The 17770-nt window shown below is 36.4% G+C and overlaps 1 protein-coding gene across 1 annotated transcript; it reads right to left on the reverse strand.

Annotated features, from left to right (window-relative positions):
• Nucleotides 1-7344: 7344 nt before the first annotated feature.
• Nucleotides 7345-13788, reverse strand: LOC103432750 (F-box protein SKIP16). Its single transcript, NM_001293874.1, is given in 5 exon segments — nucleotides 7345-7598; nucleotides 8709-8815; nucleotides 10820-11038; nucleotides 11655-12377; nucleotides 13560-13788. Coding segments are annotated over 5 exon segments (1332 nt in total). The 5' UTR covers nucleotides 13764-13788; the 3' UTR covers nucleotides 7345-7519.
• Nucleotides 13789-17770: the final 3982 nt, after the last annotated feature.

The raw sequence follows: 17770 nt of genomic DNA on the forward strand, positions 1-17770 counted from the left end.
ATCGTTTATGTTTGATGTACTTTTATTATGCTGAACTTGTTGTCTAAAACTAGTTTTTCAAATTCAATAAAAATGGCATGTAAATTTCCTGTTATAAATTGTTTGTTAACTGTGATTCCATTTACTCAGAAAGCATGGATAAAAAATGTGGTTATTCTCAGAACATGAGAAATGGCGGAGATATTTGTTTTGCAGACAGTGCAACCACACATACAATACTTCGTGATTGAAAATATTTCTCAAGCTTAATGATTACAAAAATAGGGGTAACAACAATATCAGGACCTTCAGATGTGATTGAAGGCTCAGGGAAAGCCTAGATTATGTTACCAAATGGAACAATATTGTCCATACAAAATGCATTGTATGCTACTCGATCTACTCGAAATTTGTTGAGTTTCAAAGACATACGTCTAAATGGATACCACATTGAAACGAAAAGTGCAAAAAATGTGGAGTATCTATGCATTACCTCCAATGATACCCAGAAGCGTATATTGGAGAAGTTGCGTGGTTTTTCGAGTGGATTATATTATACATACATAAGGACAGCTGAATCACATACTATCATGAACCAGAAGTTCATTGATTCAAAGGTTTACATGCTTTGGCATGACCGTCTGGGTCATCCAGGATCCACCATGATGCGTAGGATCATTACCAACTCTAATGGACATCCATTATTGAGCAGAGACATTGCTATCTCAAATGATAACCCTTGCAAGGCTTGTTCTCAAGGGAAGTTGGTAATTAGACCATCACAACTAAAGGTTGATGCCGAATCCCCATCATTTCTACAAAGAATTCAAGGGGATATCTGTGGACCTATTCAACCATCTTGTGGACCATTTCGATATTTTATGGTTTTGGTTGATGCATCCACCAGCTGGTCACATGTTTGTCTCTTGTCTACTCGGAATGTAGCTTTTGCGAGACTTCTTGCTCAGATAACTAAGTTACGAGCACAATTCCCAAATTATCCCATTAAATCAATCCGACTTGATAACGCTGGTGAATTTACATCTCAAACCTTTGATGATTACTGCATGATATTGGGCATTGATGTTGAACACCCTGTTCCTCATGTCCATACTCAAAATGGTTTAGCAGAAGCATTGATCAAGCGGCTTCAGTTAATAGCCCGCACTCTGCTTATGAAAACCAAATTGCCAGTTTCTGCATGGGGATATGCCATTCTACATCCTGCATCATTGGTTCGATTGAGACCTATAGCCAACCACCAATACTCCTCAATACAACTCGTGTTTGGACATCAGCCAAACATTTCACATTTACGAGTTTTTGGTTGTGCTGTTTATGTGCCTATTGCACCCCCGCAACGCACTAAATGGGACATCAGCGTAGACTGGGAATTTATGTGGGTTTTGATTCACCATCTATTATTAGATATTTGGAACCCTTGACAGGTGATATGTTTACAGCTCGTTTTGCTGATTGTCATTTTGATGAGACAGTCTTCCCATCGTTAGGGTGAGAAAAGACCGTTCCAGAAGAACGGAAAGAGCTGACATGGGTTGTTCCCACCTTGTCTCATTTTGATCCTCGAACCCTTCAATGTGAAAATGAAGTGAAAAGGATCGTTCATCTTCAAAGCATTGCCAATCAAATGCCAGATGCATTTAATGACGTTATGAAAGTGACAAAATCGCATATACCAGCTGCAAATGCACCTGCCAGAATTGATGTCCCTGTTGGACAAAATAAAGTGGCAGCGAATGATTCATCTGGTGCACGCATGAAGTGTGGTAGATCACCAGGTTCAAAAGATTCAGCCCCTCGGAAGAGAAAGACGAGGGCACAACTGAATCCAAATGAAATCATTCAGGAAGAGAGAGTAAATGACAAATCCACAATTCATGACTCTGGACTTCCAGAAGAATAAAATGGTCCTGAAGAGACAGAAGTACATGAAAGCAAAGAAATCTCCATAAATTATGCATGTACTAATGAATTGTGGGATCGGAATGAAATAATCATTGACGATATGTTTGCATTCGCAGTAGCCACTGAAATCATATTAAGTGATGATATTGAGCCCCGCTCTGTTGATGAATGCAAACAGAGACAAGATTGGCCTAAGTGGAAAGATGCAATCCAGGCAGAATTAAATTCCTTGGAAAGGCGAACTGTTTTTGGACCAGTAGTCCAAACCCCAACTGATGTAAACCCCGTAGGTTACAAATGGGTATTTACAAGGAAACGCAATGAGAAAAACGAGATTGCTAGATACAAAGCACGACTCGTTGCACAAGGCTTTTCACAAAGACCTGGAATTGATTATGAGGAGACATACTCTCCTGTAATGGACACAATTACGTTCCGTTACTTAATAAGTTTGGTGATTTCAGAAAAACTTGACATGCGACTTATGGATGTCATCACCGCGTATCTATATGGAGAATTAGATACTGACATATATATGAAAGTCCCAGAAGGACTTAAGTTGCCTGAAGCAACAAACAAACCACGGGGTATGTTCTCAATCAAATTAAGGCGATCACTATATGGGCTGAAAAAATCTGGGCGAATGTGGTATAATCGTCTCAGTGAGTATTTGATTAAAGAAGGATATATCAACAATGTCATCTGCCCTTGTGTGTTCATTAAGAAATCCAACTCTGGATTTGCTATAGTGGCAGTATATGTTGATGATATGAACTTAGTTGGGACTCCTGAAGAGCTCCATAAAACTGCTGAATATCTGAAAAGCGAATTTGAAATGAAAGACCTTGGGAAAACCAAATATTGTCTAGGCCTGCAGATCGAGCATTGTGTTAGTGGAATTTTGGTCCATCAATCAGCTTACATTGAAAAAATACTAAAGCGATTTGGCATGGACAAGGCTTATCCACTTAGCACCCCAATGGTCGTTCGTTCTTTAGACATTAAGAAAGATCCATTCCGTCCAAAGGAAGATGATGAATTGGTCATTGGTCCAGAAGTACCATATTTGAGCGTAATAGGTGCTTTATTGTATTTAGCACAATGTACTAGACCAGATATAGCTTTTTCAGTTAACTTGTTAGCCAGGTACAGCTCTGCTCCAACAATTCGTCATTGGAAGGGAGTCAAAGATGTTCTACGATACCTTCGTGGGACAACAGATATGGGTCTCTTCTACTCAGACAAGCCCACAAATGAACAAATCCTTGTTGGATATGTAGATGCTGGTTTTCTCTCCGATCCGCATAAAGCCCGCTCACAAAATGGATATGTGTTCACTAATGGAGATACTGCAATTTCATGGCGATCAACGAAGCAAACGCTAGTTGCAACATCTTCCAATCATTCGGAAATAATTGCTCTACATGAAGCAAGTCGTGAATGTTCTTGGTTAAGATCAATGATCCATCACATCCGGAATTCATGTGGTCTACCTTCAAAGACAGACACTCCAACTGTCATCCATGAATATAATGCAGCCTGTGTCGCCCAGATGAATGAATGATTTATCAAAGGTGATAAGACTAAACACATATCTCCAAGATTTTTCAGTGCACATGAGCTTCAGAAGGCTAAAGTTATTGAAGTCAGACAAATCCGTTCCAATGAAAATTTAGCAGACTTGTTCACCAAATCTCTACCAAAGTGCATATTTCAGAAGCTGGTGCAGGGAATCGGATTACGTCGGCTTACAAATTTGAAGAATGCAGAATCAGGGGGAGATCCAATTCAGGGGGAGCATCCATGATACATGCATGTTGTACTCTTTTTCCTTCGCTTAGGATTTTTCCCACTGGGTTTTTCCTATCAAGGTTTTAACGAGGCAACATAAGCATGCTCAACACCATCTGGATAAAGTTGTACTCTTTTTCCTTCGCTATGTTTTTTTTTCCCACAGGGTTTTTCCAAGCAAGGTTTTAATGAGGCAACTGATGTTGATATGTGGGCATCCAAGGGGGAGTGTTGTAAATAGTATAATATGTATGCCCACATGCATACAGTGAACATGTCATATGTTTAACAGTGTTTTTGTTTGTTTCCATGGTGATGCTCTATAAATAGAGCTTTACGAATGTTCAACAAAGCAGAGAGAAAAAGGAAAAGAAAATATCTAATAGCAATAATATACATTACTTCCTCTGCAACAACTTGTGTTGGTATAATACTCTGCAACTGCTTCGTTCCTGTCCCGAATAAAGGTTATCTCTCTATAACTTTTACATTTTTATAACAAAAAGCAATATTAAAGCGCTTTGTAATTTTTAACATGAGTAATATAACTATATATAATTATGGGGGTGATGGTAGGGACAATGGTGGAGTTATAGTGGTGGTGTCAATAGTAGAGCGTGATGGTTGGAGTGAGGAGGTAGCAATGGTGATTAGCAGAAGGGGTGACAATTATGGTAGTGGTTGTGGCGGTGGCGGTGACAACAATGGGGGCATCGATGGTGATGGCAGCAATGATAGGGGTATGGAGATGGTGCCAATAGTCGAGTGTGGCTAAGGTTCTGTTTGATATTGTTTTTCTTTCACCAAATAAAACAAGTCTATTTAGACAAAAATTTATGTATGTTATTTTTTAATTAGCACAAGATGTCATCGTAGTGTTATACCCATGGTATATAAGTCCCTCTCTCATTTATTGTAATATCTGGTTGTATCAAAACAAGAAGGGAAAAAACATTTCGATACTAAATATCGAATGGCTCAATATTCTTAACTTGTGTTCGTTTTTGTAATATACATATATTGATTTTTGAACATTGTCAATAAATTAAGGGTTTGTTTGGAAATGCTTTTAAAATGACTAAATGTGCTATTGGTAAAAGTGTTTCTGGGTTCCAAAAGTACTTGAGGTGCTTTCTGCAATAAGCGCATTTCAAGATTTACTTGCACTTTTACTAATGATTGGTTCTAAAAACATTCTCATAAAAAACAATTTCAGTTATTTTAAAAACACTTCCAAACGAATGCTAAGTGTAGCTAGCTCTTGAGAGCTTTGACATTAAACCTCCAGCAAATCATATGGGTTTGATTGATTGGATATTTTATACGATTTCTCCTTTGTTCCTTGAAAAGCTATTTACAACCAGTTATCAAATTTGCGATCAAAGAAATAAGTTAGGTTCGTACGGTAATGTTTTATAAAACGATTTTGAAGAACTATTTTGTAAAACAAAAAGGACAGAATTTTGCATTTTTATGATTTGAAAATGCGTGCGTCTGGTAGTTTAATCTGAGAGCAGTTTTTGAAAATGAAAACATTTCCAACTGGTTTGTGTTTGATGATAGTAGTGTTTTTGTAATGTAACTAAGATGATAAAAAACAACAGTAAATTTGTGTTTAATAGCAACGTGTGGCCGTTTAATGATCTCGTTGAAGTGTTTGGTTTAACAATTTTCATAATATAATATTATGTAGGTTAACATTTGATTTGTATGGAATAAGACCATCTCCAAACGAGATGTCAAATTTTGAACATAAAATTTAAATTTTGACCGCTTATGTGATACTTTAACATCTTTTAAAGTTTTGTTCTCCAACCGATATGTCAAATTAAATTATTATTTTATTATTTTATAAAATAAATTATTAAACTAATTAAAATTTAATACAAAAACATTTAAAATTTAATTTGTAATTTGTTCATCTTCCTTGATTGAAAAGAAGAAAAAAGTAGGATAATTATATCCATAAACTCAACATTAATTATAATAAATGATTAAACTAATTAAAAATTAATAAAATACATTTAATAATTAATAAAACAAAACATTTGAAGCTGCTGTCAAATTTGACAGCCACCTCTTTTGCTGTCAATCCATGTCATCGCAACATAAAATTTGGCACTTCGGTTGGAAAATATTAGTGTGATATTTTTTTTTACTGTTATAGCTGATGTATACATTTTAGTCATAAGATCTCATTGTAATTTACTCCTGTTTTCAGAAGGAATGAAAAAAAAAAAAAAAACCTAATGAAAAGGGATTGAAAACTTTTAGTTTTAACGATAAGGACAAAACAAATGGTAAAGTGAATAGTACCAAGATTGACTTTTTAGTGTTAAAATGTGGTTTTTCGTTAAAGTAAACAGTACCATGAGCTTTTCGTTAAAGTTCCACAAAAAAAAATGGTACGCTTCCCCTTCTGTTCTCATGTTCATCTCGCGTCGCCTTTTTTCATCGGTCACATCATGTTTTCCTACTCTCAAGCTATATACTATGCAACCCTCATTTGCGGTTTAGAATTGGATTCAAAGCAAGCTTGAAGTTGTGTCCTAGACTCCTAGTTAGGGTTGTCCAATGATTATGACAGTCAGGTAACTATGATTATTTATCCATAGCCAATTTCAAGCTTGAGCAGTGACCATAATTCAGCATGTAAAATTGCTCCTGCACCTAGGTGAGCAGTGAATCCAAAATTCAATCAGATTTCCAATCCCTACTAAGACCCCCTCACCCAAGCTAAGAGAGCTTCACTTCAGTTCTTAGGGCTGGATTGGTATTTGAAAAAAAGCTGCTCTTACTGTGCTGTGAAAATAAACGGCTGTGAAATAAAGTTATAAAGTGTTTGGTAAACTTTTTTGTAAAAATGCTTTTGAAAAAAAAACAGTATTATAATGTTTGGTAAACTTTTATGTAAAACAAATGTGAAAAAAAACCGATTTTTCAAAGCTAGGTTTTGCAACTTCTTGTTTTTGGCTTTTTTTCATCCAAAACTGTGAAAAAAAAGCTGAAGTTGAATGTTTACCAAACACAAAAAAAACCCCAGCTTTTTTTCATACCAGCTTTTATTTTAGGAACTTTAACGAAAAGCACCCGGTACTGTTCACTTTAACGAAAAACCACATTTTTACACTAAAAAATCAATCCTGGTACTATTCACTTTACCCTTTATTTTGTCCTTATCATTCAAACTCAAAGTTTTTCATTAGTTTTCCTTTTATTTTAATCACCTAAATCCCAAACTGCACCTTAGTGGCCTATTATTCAAGGGTACGTTAGCCTTGAACCAATTTTGGGCATATTGCAGAATACAATCACAGCAGGACCATTGGGGAAGCAAAAATCCAGGTCAAAAACCTTAAGAACATCTCTACTTCCCATCATACCAACAAGCAACAGCAAAAATAAGACTCCAATCAAGCCCAACAAACCTGATTTAGAGTACTTCAAAGTTTGACTCGAACCCTCACGCACCCTCAACATCAGTTTAAATAAATCAAACAGAAACACGGTCAAGATTAAACAGGAGTGTTTGAGAAGTAAAAAAATTATCAGGTCCAAACAATTCAAACCATGCACTTGGACTTGATTTTATCATCTGTAGATTCTGTACAAGGATTCAGTTTTAAGAAGTGCTCGAGTTTGCTCCTCTTGACGCGTAACATAAATAGGTTGTCATTATACTACAGTACTGTTTACCAGGGAGAATGTAGAGTTTTCAAACACACAAAATATTGAATTTATAAATACATACACGCGGGCACACAACAGATGATCCTTGAACTAGAGCTGCCATTTGTAATATGCCAATCCTGCATTCCGATCATCAGAAGATGTAGTTGGGCAGCTGGAGGGGAAACCGTGCCACTGCAACTTCAAACGGGCCACCCTTTGGCACCCTCAAACTAAAACCAGAGACACAACACAAGTTACAACTATCAAATGATATACTTATGATATTGCTTCCATAAAGCCTTTCAACAGAGTGGAGTGGCAAACTTAATATGTATATCTATGATTGTTACAAAATAGATTTTATGCACACAAGAGTCATAATTGATATGTTCATACAGATTTTGGCTAACAACCGGAATTCAAAACTAGAAAAATTCAAAGTTCGTGATACAGAAAAATCAAGTTGGTGAAAGATCAGCCAAGTAGGAACGTCCTTCAACATAACTACTTTTGATATGGTGGAAGTTGCTCCTATGTAGCTCCGAATGACAAAACATAAAGTCCTGGCTTTATGGAGTTTGGTTAGCCTCTTCTCTCTTGCTCTTATTACTCGTCTAACTACCCCATTTCTTGTCCAAAACTACACTTAAAAAAATATCCAGCTAAAATATGTTGCTTTGGCTTTTCCATGAATTCAATTCGATGCTATTTCTACTCTATATTATGGGTTAAAGCAATTCCTTAGAGATTCTACATTCCAAGTAAAGTTCTCAATCATCCCAATCTTAAACCAACAACTCAACAGGCTGAGAGTATGGGTCAACTAGGGGCTTATTTGGGAGCTTCGACAGGAAACACTGTTGCTCATAATTACTTAGCAAAAGCTTCAAGTTTTTTCTGCCAAACGTGATCATAAGCACTTTTGGTTATCAGAAAACAGTTTTGGCCCTTTCAGCAGTCTCAAACATGCCCAAAATCAGAGTCATAAGCATCATGCACCAATCTTAAAATCTGAACTAAAACCCCAGGTGCTAACTGAAGAAGGAAAATTACAGTGGAAAGAAAAAATCACATATTATTTTCCGTCTCTTCATTGGCAAGGACAAAATCTAAACAGGCAAAAAAAACCCTTTTCTTTTTATCACGGGAATAAAGAAATAGCTGAATCAGTTCAAGCAAAGGAACCGCCAGTGCTCCAAGGTTGTATATAACCACAATACGATGCTTTTCAATCTTGGTCCAAACAAAACAAAATATGCTTTCAATCAAATTTTGGGTGCCACATAATCTACTTAGGAAGAAAACATAAAAGTTGTTGTACAGGAATTTAGGTCAAGTACCTGCCAGGGACAAATGTAAAAGAACCTTCAATAGAACCTGAAGAAGATGGTAGACAAGAGTAACTCTCATAAACAAATTCCTCTTCACCTGGACGCAAGAGTGGGTACTGCAAACATGTAGAAGTATAAGATTTCTAACAGAAAATTTATTCCCTTTTCATGCGTAGTTTATATTACAATCAGAAGTGTGACCTCCAAAATAATTTTAACACTTGTCTACTTTTCTTCTTCTCAAGTGGAACCCAAAATTTATTAAAAAAGTCAAACGTGCAATTGTGGAGGAGTCCACTCTCAAATTAAATCACTCACTCTAACTGCCTAAACAATATACATGACAATTAAGAATTAGACTTCCAAACCACAACACATAAATTCACAGCAGCAATGCTGACAAGGAAGGCTTCCTAAATTCTAAAGAAATGTAGACAAAAACTAACTCAATTTCAATGCTCACCATCACCCACCCATGTGTTCCTGAAAAAGCTTTATATTTGACTCCATAAAAATGACTAAAATGATAAGATACACCTTGAGAAATATATTTTCAAGGGGTTTGCCTTGATGTCTGAGCATGGATTTAGCAATCCAACCATTAGTAGCAATTCCATACTTACTCCTATCAACCTTATGCCACAAAGAGTCAGCTTACAAAGGGTATCTCCACAACGACTTCCCAATAAATGCTTTATTTTTCTCATTAAATTAACCACACCTATGCTCCCTTATCCTTGCTTCTATCCACCAAGTGATCGTTCCTTCCTCCTCTCTCCTCTTTCTCCCTCTCCTGCGACCCTATCTTTTTAGATCTCTTTGTCTAGTTTAAGTCGTAAGATTTAAAAAATTTAAATTGCAAACCAATCAAGTTTTTTCGTCTTGAAGAAAATTGTTTTCAAGAAATGTTTTAAGAAATGATAAAAAATTTAAAATAGGATACAAAACAGCCCCTAAATTCTCAGAGTATCCAACGTGCTATATTTATAAAGACAAATGCTGCAGGGACTTGGTCAAAAAGCGAGTCTCCCCGAACTCTCCCGCCACGTATACTCCCTCTCTAATGCATCAATCCTGTATATGGGCCCCACCATTGTTACGATTAAAATTAAAATTTTATTTTTCTCTCCTCTCCAGCATCTTTTCTTATCACCTCACTGAAAAACTTAACAGCATCTTCTCTTCATCTTCACTGGATTAAAACTCACTTCACCTTCCTCCTCGCTTCTCCTCTGTTTGCATCATGGCAGATGTACCATCACCGCCATCACCGCCATCACCTCAACATGAAGTCCTCCTCCATGAATGTAAAACCCGGAAATTTCCAAATCTGAAAACTCAGATCAATATAGAAGAACTAATTTTTCCTTTTGTCTTTCTCATCACCAAAATTGCTTTAGGTAGTTAATGAAAGCTAAAATGGGTTTGAGCATCATATATTAATTCTTTCAATCTTGTGAATTTGAGAAATATAAATTAATATTAAAACATTAATGGTGAGATTTGAGACAGCGGCATATCCAAACCGCAGATCTGCTAGATGATGAACCATGAGAAGGTGGAATAGAGAACTGGAATTTTGGCAGCCATGGTTACCAATTCATGGTTTGAGTTTACTGGAATTTTTGCAGGGAATTAATGGTTTTTTTTCCGTCCATCAGGAAGGAGAGGGAGAGTGATGAAGGACAGAGAAATTATGATTTTCAATTGCACTTTTATCTTTGAATTATTTTAATAGTGCGACCCATGTCTAATTTAATTCAGGACGCATGTATGGAGAGTCTTGCCGGACTCACTTTTGAGTGAATCTGGCTAGCATTTCTCTTTTATAAAAAAAATCTGCATGGTTTAGAAGGAAAATAAGTCTTCTGGTAAGAGTAACACACCTCAGCCAAGTGAGCTATACGGATTAAGCAGATATTAGGACTAGTAACTATGACATGGCATCAGCAGATTGTTTAAAACAAATTATTTGAAATACGTTTATAGGGTCATGTCTTTAAACACCCCTCCATTGAAAGGTGGATAACCGTCTATCTACTAAAGGGAAGAAGAGTGATTCAATTAGATTCTGGAAAAAAAATCTGATAATAGAAGCAACTGACCAAGTGAAATCGTACCTGTCCAATAACAGCTTCTCCTCCAACATCAGCTACCACAACATCATTAGAACGAATGATCCAGTGCCTCCTATTCAACTGACAAGAGCTGAATGGCATTCCATTAATCACACATCCTTCGGGAAGAAGGGACATGCGGATCGAATAAGAAAATGTATACTTTTCAGAAGTATTTTCAAGATCAGCACACTCTGGGACAAACACAGCAGAAGCACGAACCTAAAACAAAAATCACAGTATAAATATTTATATTGCAATTGAAAAGTTAAAGTAGTCATTCATGTAATTGCATTCAGAATTACTGTCAAACAAATCACTGTGACGGACAGTATTTTGTAAGAAGAATGGACAGACCAATAGTGTTTTAGAACAAGTAATATAACTATAATCATGCATAGTAATGTTTAAGAACTTAAAAGTCCCCCATAAAATGAGGGAGGTCGCAAGCAAAACAAATTTTGGATCCAGCTTTCCAGCTCATGTCTGACATGTGAGGTCCCTAAGATATTTTCTATCTGGAAACTATTGGCACCTTCTAACAGCGTAGATATTACCTGCTTATTTATCAAGAAAAGAGGTAATGAGGAACTAAATGTGGGTTTGCTGACTTCAATTCAGGCACAGTAACAATCTACAATCAGGCGATTCTCAATGCAAATGCCCATGATACAAAGTTAAATCTGTTCATTCCAATATACATCAACCACAACATATACTTTCCATATTTATTTGTTTTTGACTAGCCCCAAGAGAGAGGAAATAAAAGGAAATCATTATGCAAAGGATTGCACACTTTCAAAGACATGTGAATGAAAAAATACACACAATTGACTACCTTTACGCCATTCGTTATAGCAGTGGAACAGAGAGGGGATTCTTCTGGAAACTGACTGATGGTTCTGAAATTTTCTTCTTGACGAAGTTTAATAATGCCATTTTCTAAACGACGGCCATGCTCTTCTAACCAAAGCAGCATGCCATCCTGCTGTTGATCAACATTGCAATCATGAATTGAACTTATCAACGCATCTGGTACGCAAGGAAGCATTTGCCCATCAGTTGGAAGATTTCTGGTACCAACATAGAGTTGACCACTTGTACAGTTCAGGAAAAATAACTTCCCGCTATATGCACAAGAATCCGCCACAACAACATATTCTGATCTACCAGTAAAACCCAGTTTACGTCTGATCTTCATTGTTTCTAAGACTACCTGACGTAAAGGCATCAAATACACAGTTACCAAGTGGTCATAAAATGCATAACCACCTATAAGTCCCAATGGACAGCCAACCAGGCTATTTTGAAAATGTTTTTCCTCAAAAGCTTGACCATTATGAAAACGATAGAGGATCCTTGTTGGAAGAGGAAGTTTCACTTTCAAGATTTTCTCCACCTCTTGTATATCAGCTTCTGATGCACCCTTTTTCAGTGTAGAAACAGCCTCTGGAAAATTAATAGTCAACCAGTTTCTAATTTTGTCCCAGCATCTTTTGACTCGCTTTACAAGCGACCAAGGATACATTTTAAAAGATACACGCCATAGTTGGTAACTTTCCTGAAGAGAGGAGGTGTGTTATTAAAAATAATATTATTTGACAAGATATTAAATATATAAAAAATTCAAAAAGGTGTCAACCCTGCTACTCGAAATATGATCCATGAAATCTTCACGGCTACAGAGCTCCATGAAGTGTTAGACAATCATACACACCAAAATAGTGAAGCTGCTAGGAAATGAGCAAAATATGTAATATCATGTTAACACGCCATCACATGCAGCCCCATTCTGCATGTGGAGAGGCAAAGAAATGTAAACAGAGAAAGACATATAAGTACCTCCCCACCCTGCACCTTGAAACCCAAAAAAAGAAGTGGGGAACAGTGTTTAGAGGTTTAGAATCCAGGACCTTCTACAAATCAAAGCTCTGATACCAAGTTGGACGATAACTAGACCTCAAAGAATTAAGCCATTAGGTGATGGCCCCAAACATGGATCAAGCAAAAAAGGACTATATTCCTTGGAAATCAAGCCATGTCTCACAGCGGTGCTACAAGTTTTGGACCAAATATGATATGTATAATGCATTTAAGCAAAAAAACTGAGAAGCTTACCGCAAGAACTGCACAAAAAGTCTAAGTAGACATCTAAAAGACCATGAGACTGCACATATCAGCTCTCGGTCATCCCATAGACGCTCAAGAAACAATACTCGCTAAAGTATGTTTCCAATTTAGAATCGAGAAGCAAATTTGAACCAAACAAACCCGTACCCACTACCCACACTATTATTTTAACTAGACCCATAACATGACAAGGCATGGATTTCATATGGAACACCACGCCGGAGCCTTGACCCCTTAAAATTTGAGTCTTCAACCCAAGTTCCCAACCGATCAATCCGTCATGTTTATACGCAGTCTGTGCAAAAGCCTATGATGGATTTCCTATGAAATTTCCACAAATACAATCGACCCAAATCAAAATGGAAGAATTTCAATCTTTTAACAACTTTGGAGAGAAATGAGAGGTCCCCATAAAACCAACCCAGAACCCAAAACACAGAAGTAAACACCAACCCACAAACCAGACTGAAAATTCAACATTTTTTCATTTTCCCATGATCACATACACTGACATACATAAGAAATCGGAAAAAAAGTTGGAAAATTGTGTGAATATATACGATTCATACCTAAAAATTTGAATTCAAAGGCCAAAAATTTGTGAGAAATTGACCTTGAAAGAAGGGGCGAGGTTGCCAAGGGGGTCGAGGGGTTGCGAGAGGTGAAGGTCTCGAGCACAGAAAAGGGACCAAAGGGATTCATCGGAGGCGGAAGCTCTGAGTTTGGTGCTGACGCATGCTGCTTTCGCTGAGTCTTCCGCTCCTAACTTGCTGAGGATTATGTGCAGCGCAAGATCACCCACTGCCTCCAAATTCATCTCTCAGATTCAGCTCTTACTCTCGCTTTCTCTTTCAGCCTTTCAGGTGCCTTCTACCGCGATGGCCCGGACGCGTTTATATACGCTGCCTAAACTCACCGTCGAATGTTCTACAGCGATATAGAGAAAAGAGGCACACATACATTTTACTTTTCAGACATCTCTTCATAATTTCTATCGGTTGATCTTCTTCAATTCAATTCATCCGATTCAAAAGTCAAAAATTAAAAAGGTATATGAAAAGTAAAATAAGTGCGTGGATATCACACCCTAGAAAAAATTGGGGCAATAGTATTAATAATATTATTACACTTAGATATGAAGGTTTTAGGTTCGAATCTAATGGATGGTAAATTTAATACCAAATTAGGTTGTTCATTATGTGACTTAACCGAACTTCATTTCTTCTTAGTGTAAAAATATCAATGTATTCAAGGAAAAAAAAAAGAAGTTCTGGGTTGACTTATAAATACATGAGTATTTGTAAGAGATTTATAAAAAATAGTAAAATACTTATGAATTTTCATTTCAGGAACTAAAATTCTAATTGAGTTAAGATTTAAGAAATATCGCCCCAATTATCCCAACATATGATGTCCTTCCAAAAAATTTTATGTGTTTCCCCTCAAAAAAAAAAAATTATGTGCTAGAGTATATGCTATTCTACGATTTTAACCTTTTAATGTTTGACTTTTTAAATTATTAATCTTGATTTCTATGTATTTTTAATGAATAAACTATTCAGAGCATTTGATACTTAAACCGTCATAAAGAAGTCTCATGTCCTAACTTCTAAGTAAAGCACCATCAAATTTTAAAAGTATCATGTTCTGAGTATTAATGGTAGCAAGTCACTTAGTTATACCGTTTAGTAATATTTTCATTCATTTATAAATCGAAAATTTTTAATTTTGAATTTTGTGAATGATTTGATACTAATTTACTCTTCCATTTTTTTTTTTGTAAATACCATTGTATGGAAAGAAACTACAACCATCTCTAATACCAAGGTAGTAAATTCCAGCTGTGTGGCTCACTAAAATACATTTTGGTACGCTCTTCTTCTTTTTTTCAATTCGAACACCCTGGTATTATACCAATTAATATTATGATTTAATGATATTTTTTTTCTTCTTATAAACGAAAAATCTCATATTTAACTCACATAGATGACGAGTTCAATACAAATGTATTTCTCCACCATGTAATTATATGGCGGTAAATACCACCAATTGGTCATGACAATCACTACTGTTACATTACTTCTTGGATGAATTTGATTTAACCTTATTCTGCATGCCAATTTTTTGAAACTCTTCAATTAGGTGAAGCTAGAATTTTGTGGCTCCAAAACCTAGAGCCAAGTTAAGACAATAGGTCCCAATATTTCAACAAATAAAAGAAAGTCTCAATTTCAATCGACAATATGATCTTATTATGTCATTATGTTGACCTTAAAAAATATCAAGCCTACGTGGTGTGCAGGCCGAGTAACTAATAAGCTAACTATGTCATTCAATTATGTGTGGGGCATGCTAACTCGTTAGCCGAACTCAGCCGGGGAGTAGAATGTGTTGATATCGCGTTAGACGCGCTGCTGACTTCTCAATATTGTGGCTGCAGCCGAGGAAGGAACACATTTCGACCTTTGGGTTCTAAAGCTTGAAGACAAGGCTGCTAGTTCTACGAAGTTCACAAATCGTCGGCGCCAGGTTCGGTCACAGTGATTATATTCGTGAAAATATAAGCACACCAAACTATATGGACACAAGTACTCAAAAGAGATATACGTCTTGATTGTAAATGTGGTTCGAGCGTCGGAATGTCGAACTCTAAAAAATACTTGTGAATATCCAATCATAAAACAAAACTCGGCTTTCAATGTGCCGAGCCTAGTAACTTGTAACACCTCACTTTGCCGAGAAGGCTAATGAGATGACCTCTACCAACAGGGATCCGAAAATCCTTGTCGACCGAGTCTTGGATAAATAACCAATCGGCCTCAAAGCAATGCTATTTATCTAAACTGAAGGTGCTCCTCGATCAACTAATTCTACGACTCCAGTGCTGTTTATCCAAACTAAAGATATGTTAGTGGGAAGAAAAAGGGAGATGAGAAAATCTCAGGGTTGTAGAGAAATTTTGCGCATGGCAATTTGAGTATTGAATTGGAGATGCCTTGAATGATGCACTTCATTCTCTATTTATAGTAGTGAATCCCCTCATGGCCGAACTAGAAATGGACTAGGACTATAACTCCTAAACCCAATCCGATCAGGTTTCGCCCAATCCTAATTCCTATAGGACTTTGAACTAAGCTTCTTAACAAACCAGATTCATCCTCTAATTCTCAGCATCCTTAGCCTTAAGAATCTTTGTTGCACTAGGATTCAACCAACTCACCCTTATCCAAACCAAACCTCTTTGTAATAGGATTCAGCCGACCTTAACTGGACGGCCCATAACACGATTCTAGATGAATGCCACCGGGCCGAGAATGATTCTAAGCTCGGCCCAAAATAATATTTTGGGCCCAAACACATCCGTACTAGAATTTAGTAGTATTCATCTTATTTATAAATTGAAAGTCTTATGTTCTGACTCTTATGTGCAAAGGTTTATCATTGAAACGTGATCTAGTTTCTTCTTTTGTGAAAACAGGATTTCGTTCCAATTATTTTTTTAATAGTAAATTCTTTCAAGTATTACCAGCTTTTGCTCTTGACAAGCAAACTGCAGCTGAAGCAACATTCCACCAGTTGCTTAAAGATAGTTGTCTTCTTGTTATTAACAGCTTTTGCTTCTCTCAGCCCATTTTTGCTTATTTCAGAACCAAAACTGAGAGGTTAGAGTTTGAGAGTGATTTGTTTAAGCTAAGGAACTCAACTGTTAGATTTCAAGCTTAGTGTATCTGTAAGCTACTTTATTATTGAGCTATCATTCGATTTTCAATTGTTTAGGGTCTGTTTGGTACTTTACTTGGATTCAATTTTTTAAACTCAAAAACAATTTTCAAGTTTTAACCTTTAAAAACTTGTTTGATAAGATTATTTTCAAAAACTGAACTCAAAACTTTTTAAACTTAAACTCACTCATTTCTTTTCTCTCACTCTTCCCCTCTCACTCCAAATCTCTCTTTTTTTTCTTCTTTCTCTCTCCTCTTTTTTTTTTTTTACCGTTTTCGTCTCTCCTCCAATCCGCTATCTTAATTCTCTCGGTTCTTTCTCTCACTCCTCTTCCTCTCTATCTCGTCTGATCATCTCTCTTCTTTCTTTTTCCTTCAATCATCTCTTACTTTCTTTCCTCCTCTCTTCTCTTTCTCCCTCTCATGTAACCCCATCTTTTTAGATCTCTTCGTCTAGTTTAATTCGTAAGATTTAAAAATTTTAAATTGCAAACCAATCAAGTTTTTGAGTTTTAAAGAAAATTGTTTTTAAGAAATGTTCTTAAGAAATGTTTTGAGAAATGTTTAAAATTTTCAAATAAGATACCAAACAGGCCCTTAGATTACTTATTGAACTTTGTAGCTCACTCTTTTTCCCTTCCCTTTCAAATCAGCTTGGGTGAGAAGTTGACATGTTATTTGAAGATTTTCCTTCTTTTTGGAAGACCTTAGATAGCTGTTTCGACAACACTGTGTACACTAATGTTTTGTACCTTTGTTATGAATTTTGGAAGATTTGTATTTCATTTTGAGGTCTATTGTAAGAAATGGTAATGAATTGTTTATGTTCAGTTTTGGAGACTCGGAAGTAGTTACCTTTTGCTTTACAAGTAACGTGAAGTGTCGCCTGCTCAAATTTAGCTTGGACCGAATACCGGACGTGACATATGCACCATTTAACCAGTCATAAGTCGTTAGAATATTTTCTTTTAATCTTTATTTTACACACAGCGATAACTAAACTGCAAAAAAAAAAAAGGGTTCGAATTTGGGTGCATAAGAGGTGGCACATCTGCTATAGTCAATGTCCCCCTTAAAAGCCAAAACGAGAGAGAGAGGGAGA

The sequence above is a fragment of the Malus domestica genome, chromosome 04, assembly GCF_042453785.1.
Source record: "Malus domestica chromosome 04, GDT2T_hap1".
Classification (NCBI taxonomy): domain Eukaryota; kingdom Viridiplantae; phylum Streptophyta; class Magnoliopsida; order Rosales; family Rosaceae; genus Malus; species Malus domestica.